Source organism: Pecten maximus, chromosome 2, assembly GCF_902652985.1.
Source record: "Pecten maximus chromosome 2, xPecMax1.1, whole genome shotgun sequence".
NCBI classification, from domain to species: domain Eukaryota; kingdom Metazoa; phylum Mollusca; class Bivalvia; order Pectinida; family Pectinidae; genus Pecten; species Pecten maximus.
This window is the reverse complement of record NC_047016.1, coordinates 11,431,867-11,443,490: the sequence shown is the minus strand read 5'-3', so window position 1 is coordinate 11,443,490 and position 11,624 is coordinate 11,431,867. Positions and strand designations below refer to the sequence as shown.

The window sequence follows — 11,624 nt, the reverse complement described above, 5'->3', positions numbered from 1 at the left end:
AGATTTTTTTCTTCTTCTTCAAATGACTCAAATGAACCTAGGCCCACTTCTAATGTTATAGGGCCAAACTTGTTTGAAATATTTAAAACTGCATCTGAATAGCCAAGATGTTGGTTTAATGGAAGGAATTAAAATGCTCCACATATCAGTCCAATGGTTTCTAAAACATATATACAGCTGGTGTACTGCTGGGCACAGCCACACTGGTCTCGCTTTCATCCATCTTTGTCACCCTTTGCCTCTGCTATTCGGTTTTCATACTTGGTTCTCCGGCTCTTATAAATCTCCCACTTCCTCAGCCTACATCCACAGGACTGTGAGCTAAATCAGAATGGATTTTCTTTTTTTCATCGGACAGAAACCAACGCCCCGGCATCTGGAATAAATACGTCCATACCAGCTCCCAGTCTCCAACTAGGCCTAAGGTAAATTTGATTTGTCAAGGAAAGGAAGATGGCAAAAGTCACAGCACCTGGGGTTAGCCAAAAGTCTTACAATAATATATTGTGTCATAAACGATCTTATGTCCATAGACATATTGCGTCATAAACGATCTTATGTCCATAGACAGATTATGTCATAAACGATCTTTTATTAATGAGCACGCTAAACACCATTAGCTTGGCCCAGATGCAACTGTTGCCGTCTTTCTCTCTTTGGCCAATCAAAATTCCGCCTGCCAAGTTTTCGCGCTGTTGATTTTCTTTCTCTTCCCGTGTAAAATCTGCTTTCAGAGCACATAGCTGTACATTCAGGTATACATCCGCCGAGTAATTGCTACTCAACATGGAGACCGTATGTAAGGCAGGGTTCCACTTCTACTCCAAAGTAGGCAATTAACATTTCCGACTTGGTTCCACCTATCTGGATTTCCAGGAGTATGGGTAGTACCCTACACTATCCAAAGGAGATTCTTTGGGTACTACTTACAGATTACTGACCAAGTAACCTCTATTGACAATGTAGAACTTTCCACTGCCTTGTCTTGTTTCCTCCCATCACTCGGCCCCTTTCTGGACCAGTTTCCTCAGTGTGCTAAAACAAAGGACCTGGACAAAATTGAAAAAAAATTCTGCGGAATAAACTCTTTCCGGTAAATATGCTATGTAATGAATTAACAGTTAACTTAGTATCAATCTAATTAAAATCTAGATGGTCATTCTCACTACGTGTACATGTGACGTATGTAGTGAGAATGACCATCTAGATTTTAATTAGATTGACTTAGTATCCATAAATTATAAACAGTTGACGCGACCATCATCTCCCAGCATTCTTTGCGCTACGCTGTACACTTTGGTATTCGTCCTACAATTTGTAAAATGTCATGAAATACTCCGTACGTGGCACATGTACGGAATCCTGCTTACATGTAGTTCCTTAAATAGAAAACTACTGATAAAACTGATTCGATACTGTACACAATAGACACTATCGAGAGATTACGTCAAAGGCAACCGGAATTTGATAACGCCGTTAATCTATATAAATATACGGGGAAATTCTTTGTTGTGATGTAAGTACATCAGACACAGCTCTCTCTTCAATGATAGACATAATGGGAACGATAGGCCACTTAGAGTTAAAAATACGAGGACATTTCCCGCGAAAATAAGATAAGATGTATTATCATTTCCTCATTTTAAGTAAAAATCGACCGGGGAAAATGAAAATAACCATCTATACGGTATACATGATCTTGGATGATGCCTCAGCCTTATGGTCGTAGAGATGCTTTCTTGGACCAATTTGCTTGACAGTCACGACCCTTCCATCATATCAAAAGAGCGCTTTATTGAAGGTTTAAACGACACCTACCATAATTTATAATTTCTTGAAAACACACTTACACAGCATGCGATAGCATTAGACTTTATGTACATATATTTTCTTATTTTCTTCTTACATTCAATACAATCATGTTTTTTTCATCAATTTTTGTCCCTCTGTCAATTGATTTGCCACATTGGTTGGTGTTATGCTCCTTTTGTGGTAGATAATTTTACATAGCAATTTGCAATATAAAACTAAAGTTTTTTTAATTAACCTGATCAATTGTAAGTTCACGCGGGTTGGGAATTTTGTTTACATTGTTTATCGTCCTATCAACAACTTTGATTGGTGCGTGCGTGTGACGAGTGTGTGTTTGACAGTCTGTATGATTGTGACAGCGCGAAGCTGACAACAACTTCATGTTTCCGATAACCTTTAGTACATCGACATCTCAATGATGCAGTTCTTCCTTCCATTTTTTTTATTAACAGAATTCCATTTCGATTGACATTTCGTACATTGGCCACTTTACACTTCATGACACATAGCCTTGTCATCTGTCTTTGTTTAAGACGATATATTGTACTCATGACAAAGACACATAATTTCGAATGGCTGTACTATATATTTATGAAATTCTATTACATACGAATAAATAAATGTTATGTTAACAAATAAATTAATGAACTTTGTATGTATAAGTGGCAATAGCCACATGTTCATTTACAAATGATATCAACCATTTGTGTGTTAGTGATGGTCAGGACCGAGTTAAACTTGACCTGCAGACGAAGAAATATAGTGGATTATGATACTAATGTCTTTTAACATATAAAGTGACTTGACTATACCCATCATCGCTAGCCAAGGTTTCTTATCAAGTTACACTCCACGAAGAGTAGTGTATACGTTACATTCAACGGAGAGGGGAGTGTTACGTAATCAGAAGCCTTGGCTAGCGAAGATGGACTTTATCAGACCTCTTTAATATTTATATCTTATCATGGATTAATATTACACCACACGAAATAAAAGCATAAAACACGTGATTTCAATTATCGAAGACAATCAATATACTATACGCGGTATTGTACTGAACCATTCAAGCGAATCAATAACTCATTGTTTATTGTAATAAGAATAAAAGTTATTTGGACCGACCATACTATAGAAAATGAAGATTGCCGTGTCCCAAATCACTATCCGTGACAAAAATTCTTTTTCGCGAGGAGAGCAATCACTATCCGTGAGGACAAATCATTATACATGAGGATATACATGTAGTACTATCCGTAAAGAAAAAGCAATATCCGTGAGGGCGAAGTACTATCCATGAGGAGAGGAAAACACTATCCGTAAGGATACATAATCACTATCCGTGAGGATATATCACCATCCATGAGGACATATCACCATCCATGAGGACATATCACTATCCGTGAGGATACATAATCACTATCCGTGAGGATATATCATTATCCATGAAGACCTATCATTATCCGCGAGGACATATCAATATCTGTGAGGATATATCACCATCCATGAGGACATATCACTATCCGTGAGGATATATCACCATCCATGAGGACATATCACTATCCGTGAGGATATATCACCATCCATGAGGACATATCACTATCCGTGAGGATATATCACTATCCGTGAGGATATATCACCATCCATGAGGACATATCACTATCCGTGAGGCCATATCACTATCCGTGAGGATATATCACTATCCATGAGGACAAAGTGATATCCGTGATGAGGAATGAGTGATTAACTGTCCGTAATAAAAATCACTCATTGTATCTGAGACACTGGACGTTGCCCTTACAGCCGCCGACCCACAGATATCCGTCCGCATCCAAGCTGATGTCACACGGACCATACAGTCCGCCTAGTCTTTGAGAGTTCAACAACATTACACATTGACCACCTCCATTTAATAGGTGAATGATATCCCTGTATATATCACAGACCAAAATCATACCAGCAGGCGTGCATGCGATTCCACCGGGTCGGAATGAGTGTGCATCCTCCTTGAAACCAGTGTAAATGAAATTGAGTTTACCTGTTTGGTCAGTAACGACGAGTCTGGCCTCCGCGGAGTCGGTCCAATCAACCACGCATACATCGTCGTTTGCGTTCTCGCATATCCTGTAAGGAAGGGAGTAAAGAGCGTTTCCGGCTTCATCTTTCTCGAATCTCTGAAGAACGCTGCCTTTGGCCGAAATTTTGACGACGAATTGCCTGCTATCAGCGTGTTTGTCTGGAAGCCCCCCTCGAACCAGTCCGACGAACACGTGTCCTTTAGGAGACGCAAACAGGCCACAAGGATACATGTCTTTGAATTTGACGAACCTAGTGATGTCTCTGTTGGAGGAGAGCTGCCATACATGGCTATCGTGGACGGCAGAAATCAAGAGATTCCCGTCAGCGTTTACCGTGATGTCGTATACTTTGGTCGAGAGAGTGACGGATCTAAGAACAACCCCCGTCTTTGTCACAAGCCGGATTGTGGAATCCTCGTGCGCCGCTATCCACGCAGATCCATCGCCATGTGTCACAAGCGCCCATATTGAATTCTTGGAAAATTTGAATGTGGTATTGAGTTCCAGATTCTCCCGTTGTGGTCGTTCATCGCTACTATCCTCTGTCGTGGTGATGGTCCCAAGCATCTCAGTCACCATATCCAGAGACATGTCCTGACTGTCTGCCAATGTCGGTGTTAGTATGGTTCCCTGCAGTTCTTCGAGTGCGGCATCTAGCGACTTGAGGGTTGATCTCAGATCTTTGACCACCTTGAAAGCTTTGTCTGGGGTACACACCGTATGACCCTGTTTCACGAGATCTCGTATATTGACTAGTCGATCATCCCATTCTGCTTCAATCCGGCTTGATGTTTCCTGCTGCTGTTTTCTGTGGTTCCGCAATGTAGTAATATTGGCAGCAGAAGTGTTTCTAAGCAGAGTTTGAATTTTTGTTTCTCTGGTTTTGATTTCGTTCATCAACTCATCTATGCGATCCTCATACTTTCGACTGAAATGTTTATTCGAGATAATACGTTGGTGTAGTTTCGGGATGTAGTTTTCTGTAAGGATGTCCAGCATCTCCACGAGCTCCTGTTTCTTTGTCTCTATAGAGTCCTCGACCGGCTTTAACTGATGGCCAAGGTGTCGGCTACAGACACAACTCACACACGCTAACTCATCGCACACTTTACAGTAACTCTCGGCCACAGCATCTGAATGTTTATTACAGGGTACAGTAACTTTTTGATTCCTGATAATACTCCCTGCTGCAGGTTCTCCTGATTGAACAACAATTTCACTATCTGCCTTTGGGCACGAATATTCTCCTTCTTTTGGCGGAGCTTTATCAGCTTCCGGTGAATGCTGTGGAAAGCACATATCGGCTTGGACAGTTATTTCATGTTTTGAATCTGGAGAGGAAATGGACACCTCGCCTTGAACAGCGACTATGCTGGGTATTACCTTTGGGTCGGGTGGCTTATTGCATGTGTTTGGCGTTATCGCCTCATCACTGTTCCTCACAAGCACGTCGTCAGGTCTGTCTTCATGGCTAACTGTAGAATACTGAAAATCATCTGGATATTGTAACACCGAACTCACATAACCTCCAAAAATTTCAGAATCAAGTTTGATAGGTTCTTCGTCCAGAGTATCTATAACGACGCCGTATTTTGAATTGCTTGTTTCTACGGTCTGTCCCACGGCCAACCTTACAGAAATATCTGACTCTCCCCCAACCATTCGGTGTTCCTCAGCTGTCTCATACGCCAAATCGTTAAGCTTAGATATTTCCGCAGCCAAATCCTCCTCGTTGACGTTTGCGTAGCTCGAGTCGAAAATCCAGTCATTCCAGGCTGTGTCCAGAGACGAGCACTGCACTAGTCCAGAAGTCGAACCGCTGTCCATGATTCCGTGTCGTTAAAACTGGCTGATATGTTAACTTGTGATACAGAAGGTAGAGTTGTCCATCAGGCAATATCCATGTTGTTAATAGGATTATTTGTGGATGTATCGTGGTGTAACGTAACGCTCCTACCGAGATAAGTGTTATCTGTTTACATTTAGTTCAATGCCCGTCTATTTATCTCAAGGACACGTCAGAAGCACGAGACTTTTGGAGATTTTATCACTGCATGGGCACGATATTCATACAATATAGATACCACTCATGTTTGATGGTGACACAATTTTGGATCACGTCCTAACTATGTCACCTATATATTCACATCTCTTTAGCTGAATATGTTAACTTATCAATCCCGAGGATATGTGTGTCCTTATCAGTACAAAAGCATGCGTGTTATACAATATATTAAATAAATACTCCACACACATATGCGTATACACAGTGACAACGACCTGTCTATGTCATAACATGGAGTTAACTCGACAGTACAATCTATCTCAGTCTTACGCGGACACAACATGTATATGACGTATCTCAGTCTTACGCGGACACAACATGTATATGACGTATCTCAGTCTTACGCGGACACAACATGTATATGACGTATCTCAGTCTTACGCGGACATAACATGTATATGACGTATCTCAGTCTTACGCACGCGGACACAACAATGTCAACACGGATGTGCACGGCCTATCTCAGTATATGGCCTATCCCTGTCTCACACGGACACACAATTTGGTAGGACGTCTTTGGCCATTCTCTACGGAAATAAAGGTTACAGCAGGGTTTATTTTTCGAGTAGTGAAAACTTCTGTTTTATGACTCCAAGTGCCCTGTTGACTTTATTAACAGGTGTTTGAATGCGACTTGTAAACTGTAAGTTTTTTTTCCTATTATGACGCCCAGGTGTTTCTCTCTTTATGGATAAGAGTATTGCCCATTTTGTAGTTCCAGTGTCCGTTGTTTCTGTTCCTGGATGTACATGTTTACATTTCTGAATTTTGAACATAAGTTGCTAACCGTCAGACAATTTCACTAATTTGTTGATGTCAGCACATGCGTCTGCTTCTGGTTATCGGTCAGGATAAATTCTTGTTGTTTCCTCTGCAAACTCATTGGTACTTGTTGATGATATTGTGTCTGGGCCATCACCTACGTTTCTAACTCCCCTAAAACATATATCTAGTGTTCTTATGGAATTTTTGTTGGATTTCTGTTGTATCTGTCTTTTTCTTTCTTGTCTCCTTTTTGTTTTCCATTCTTTGTCTGGTCGTTAGACGTTCACTATTGATCGCCCTTTTACACATGGAGCAGGTTGTATTGATCGCTTAGAGAAGTATCTGTCTTTGAAGATTTTAAGTGGTCTTGTTTTGTGTGATTCCCCTAATCTAATGGCCGATGGTATTCCTACATTAATCTCCAGTTCGTCGAGGATCATTCTGAGTGCTTCCGTGTCTTCCATTCTCCTCATCTCTCCTGTTACCATATTGGTTTCCGGGAGATTAAATGCTACATCCAGAAAGCTTTCATCTCTAACTTGTTGAGATAGATTGTTGGAGATCTGTTGATTTACTTCTCGTTGTATTTCTTTTCCCTGTGTTGTACAAGTTTCTTCCTCGAACATGTTTGCTAACTATAAGTGGTACTGTCCAGTGGTGTACTTCTTCCTCAACATGTTTGTTAATTAAATAGTAGACTAGTTCAGATTCTATTTGGTTCATTTCATCCTGCAGTATCTCGAATCTAGCTGTTGTTTTGAGTACAGACTTGCCAAAGATGTTTCATACTGTTTTAGTTAGAAAATATGATTACACTGTCGTTCACCTTACACGAGAGAATTCGCGCATTTTTCTTCCGCCAGGAACTTGTAGACAGTTCGTTATACATATGGTGCATCTCATTAATTTAAATAATTCCTCGATGTTTTAATTGTGTCTCATTATCACGTACCGTGGTGAGCTTGGTACTTGAGTGTCACTGTTCTAAGTTCTATTTCTAGGTTTAGAGTCCATTTATTGGTTTAATATGATTACAATTCCATCGTTGGTTTCAAAATATTGACCTTTGTTTTGGTTCAAAACTCTAATGCATACATATAGAATGTCCTAAGACAACACAATAGCCCCGTTGATTCTCCTTAAAATAAAATTTTTAGTTATTGGTATCTTGTTGGTACACATCCCGCCGATTCTCCGCTGTCAGTGTTTACATATCTACCATTTCCCCATTAATTCGCAGGTACCGAACCATATCGGTAGGATCAGATTCGAGATTCTCACGGTATCGTGCAGTATCCTCTCGAGTTCAGTATCAGATGACGATGTATCTCCTTTGTAAATAAACTTTAGATGATATGTACTTCCTGAGGCAAGTTCAGGGATTTGCTCCTCCATGTGTCTACATTTGCTGTCACCGACGATGATGACTCGCCGTTCGCTACCATTGTTTTCGTGTCATTTGAATAGCATTGCCTCAATTCATCATTGCTAGTTGATCAACAATCCCAATAAATTGAACTGAATATTTCATCCGGAATACATATCAGAAAGTTTTTAAAATAACAATATAACGGACAGCGAGGGGTACCTGAATAATTAATGAAAAAGAATGTTTCAGGCATATTAGACAAATTAAATCGTTTCCATCCTAAATCCTTGACAAATGTGTTTCCCGGATAACTACTTCTACTTTTTCTTGAAGTACCGAACAAGAACACGAACTGTGACCTATCTCAGTCTAACACGGACATAAACTGGACACAAAGACCGGCGTCGGTCCAAAGTGGACACAACCTGGATACTACGGCCTACATCGGTGTGACGCGGACATAACCTGGACACTAAGACCCGCGTCGGTCCAAAGTGGACATAACCTGGACACTAAGACCCGCGTCGGTCCAAAGTGGACACAACCTGGACACTAAGACCCGCGTCGGTCCAAAGTGGACATAACCTGGACACTAAGACCCGCGTCGGTCCAAAGTGGACACAACCTGGACACTAAGACCCGCGTCGGTCCAAAGTGGACACAACCTGGACACTAAGACCCGCGTCGGTCCAAAGTGGACACAACCTGGACACTAAGACCCGCGTCGGTCCAAAGTGGACATAACCTGGACACTAAGACCCGCGTCGGTCCAAAGTGGACACAACCAGGACACTAAGACCGGCGTCGGTCCAAAGTGGACACAACCTGGACACTAAGACCCGCGTCGGTCCAAAGTGGACACAACCTGGACACTAAGACCGGCGTCGGTCCAAAGTGGACATAACCTGGACACTAAGACCCGCGTCGGTCCAAAGTGGACATAACCTGGACACTAAGACCCGCGTCGGTCCAAAGTGGACACAACCTGGACACTAAGACCCGCGTCGGTCCAAAGTGGACACAACCTGGACAATAAAACCCGCGTCGGTCCAAAGTGGACATAACCTGGACACTAAGACCCGCGTCGGTCCAAAGTGGACACAACCTGGACACTAAGACCCGCGTCGGTCCAAAGTGGACATAACCTGGACACTAAGACCCGCGTCGGTCCAAAGTGGACACAACCAGGACACTAAGACCCGCGTCGATCCAAAGTGACATAACCTGGACACTAAGACCCGCGTCGGTCCAAAGTGGACACAACCTGGACAATAAAACCCGCGTCGGTCCAAAGTGACATAACCCGGACACAAAGACTCGTGTCGGTCCAACGTGGGAAACGGGGAAACAATCAAACTGTTGACCGTGTTCATGGTGTAATATGGACATATGATGACTGATTTGTATCATTTGGTGCCTTTTAAAACAAGATTTATACTACATAATAATTCGGCTGAGATGTTGAGGTTATCTTGAGAATTGAGCGGATGTGAAAAGCACACTTATGGCGTCACTTTTTGATAAAAAAAAAGAAGATCGCTGTTTTTATTCCTCTTCTATTGTACTATGATCTGTTCAGCAATATATTTAAGTCTACATTTGACCTCCCAGTCACGTGTGGATGCAAAAGTTTATCTATAGATATCGCAGTTTAGCAGAGATCAATGGGAACTTCGTCATAATATTTGTACAGCCGATAACAATCTGTTTGATTCCCGATAAAAATGTCGGTGTATGTAAGTTCTAGAACATGTAAAGACACATATTACATCTAAAGTCGTGTCATTGTGGGGGCGTGGTTCTGATAGTGGTCAATAACTAAAAATACTAGTCCAAGATCTCTAAATATCCACAGGGAATATCATTGACGTGGTTAAATGATCAGCTTGTTAATATTTGTTTATAACTACTAATATTTCACCATTTAAGTCAGTTTGAGGATATCTGAATAATCACTACTCTTGTGTTAACTGGGACCAAAGTTGCGAAAGCAAGACTACGGTGTTTCTGTTCCGGTGTCGTCGTCAGCAATACATTTCACTTTAAGTTTTGCATTTAGATCCGTTGTACAAAAAGTTATGTCCAAACCTCAAACTTGGTATATAGTCAGATTACAAAATAGACATAGCATCTAGAATGTATGGTCCAGTGACAGGCAATTCGGGATGCAGGGAATGTGGGCGTTGACATTTTAGATTCTATCTGTGGTATTCAAAAGAAACCTGAAGTCTAGTTTACATTTTAGTTTGGACATCTAAACACACCCTTTAAATAACGTGAATTTCTATAATTTCTTCCGTGTATTTTTCGTTTAAATGAGTGAATATTGAGAAATACTGGTTTTACGAAATTCAACATTTCTGCTGTAGCTAAATTTAAATGTTTGCTTAAAACTAATCACATATAAATACGCGTAATTCTTGTTGAGAAGTACGTCTCTGTTTTCTACCAAATAAGGTATATATTTAATATTTTAAATACTCCTGAAATGTTTCATAAAAATCCATGGCAGTACATCAAAAGATCGCTAGCGCATTGTTTTGCTCTGCTGGCCATGAGAGCTAGCCTATGAGAAATGATGCCGAAGTGCGACATCACTCCCGTCTGATTTCTTTTTTTTTTTTCACTTTGAAATGCTACAAATCTAGGACGACTGCATGGAATCTTATCTAATTGGTCTACATAATCCACAAAGGGAAGACAAACAATATGGGTTAGGAAGTTTGGAGTTAAGCGCCATTAAATGGAAGAAGGGTAATGTCCAAATAGGACAGAGATTGGTCAAACAAGAGGCCAATGCCCTCGTAGCACGATGGTCCAGTTAACTGATGTTCAGTGAATGGTTTCTTGATTTATCATTTTGTCAACAAAAACAAATTGTTTTAATTGTTGAGAGATTCGAGAAAGGATCAGTGACCTAAGTTTTCAAAATTCATGTTCAGCATTTATTACTCCTTCCAGATGTCAATTTTCAATGACCTATGGCAATATGTCATTGGTCACTGTGATCTAATTTTGCAAAAGTCAAGTTCAGCATCTATTGCTCATCCTAGATGGTAATTATCATTGTCATATGGCAACATTTAGAAAAGTAGGTCACTGTGACATAATTTTGCAAAGTGCAAGTTTAGCATCTATTGTTCATCCCAGATATCAAGTGTCATTGTCCTATGGCAATGTTTAGAAAAGTAGGTCACTGTGACCTAATTTTGTAACATTCATGTTCAGCATTTATTGCTCATCCAAGATGTCAATTTTCATGGATCTGTGGGAATTTTTTCAAAGGTAGGTCAAAGTGACCTAATTTTGAAAAATTTAAGTTAAGCTATCTGATTAAAATCAGCTGTTACTTGGCTATGTTTACTACGTACTACGCTTTAAAATCTTATTCCTTTTATCACTTCTTGTCAGTTCTTCAGTTAAATGATCAACATTTCATGGATGATTAACACTTTTCAATTATTTTAAATTTTATCTCAAATTTTCAATTAATGTTAAAACATAATGGTCATACATGTATTATATCAAACAGTGACTA

General features: G+C 40.4%; 1 protein-coding gene across 1 annotated transcript; it reads right to left on the bottom strand.

The window, feature by feature from the left end:
• Positions 1-1,693: 1,693 nt before the first annotated feature.
• On the bottom strand, positions 1,694-6,064 carry LOC117317533. The gene has a single exon (XM_033872351.1). It carries the CDS (start codon positions 5,712-5,714, stop codon positions 3,573-3,575), a length of 2,142 nt encoding a protein of 713 aa, XP_033728242.1. The 5' UTR covers positions 5,715-6,064; the 3' UTR covers positions 1,694-3,572.
• Positions 6,065-11,624: the final 5,560 nt, after the last annotated feature.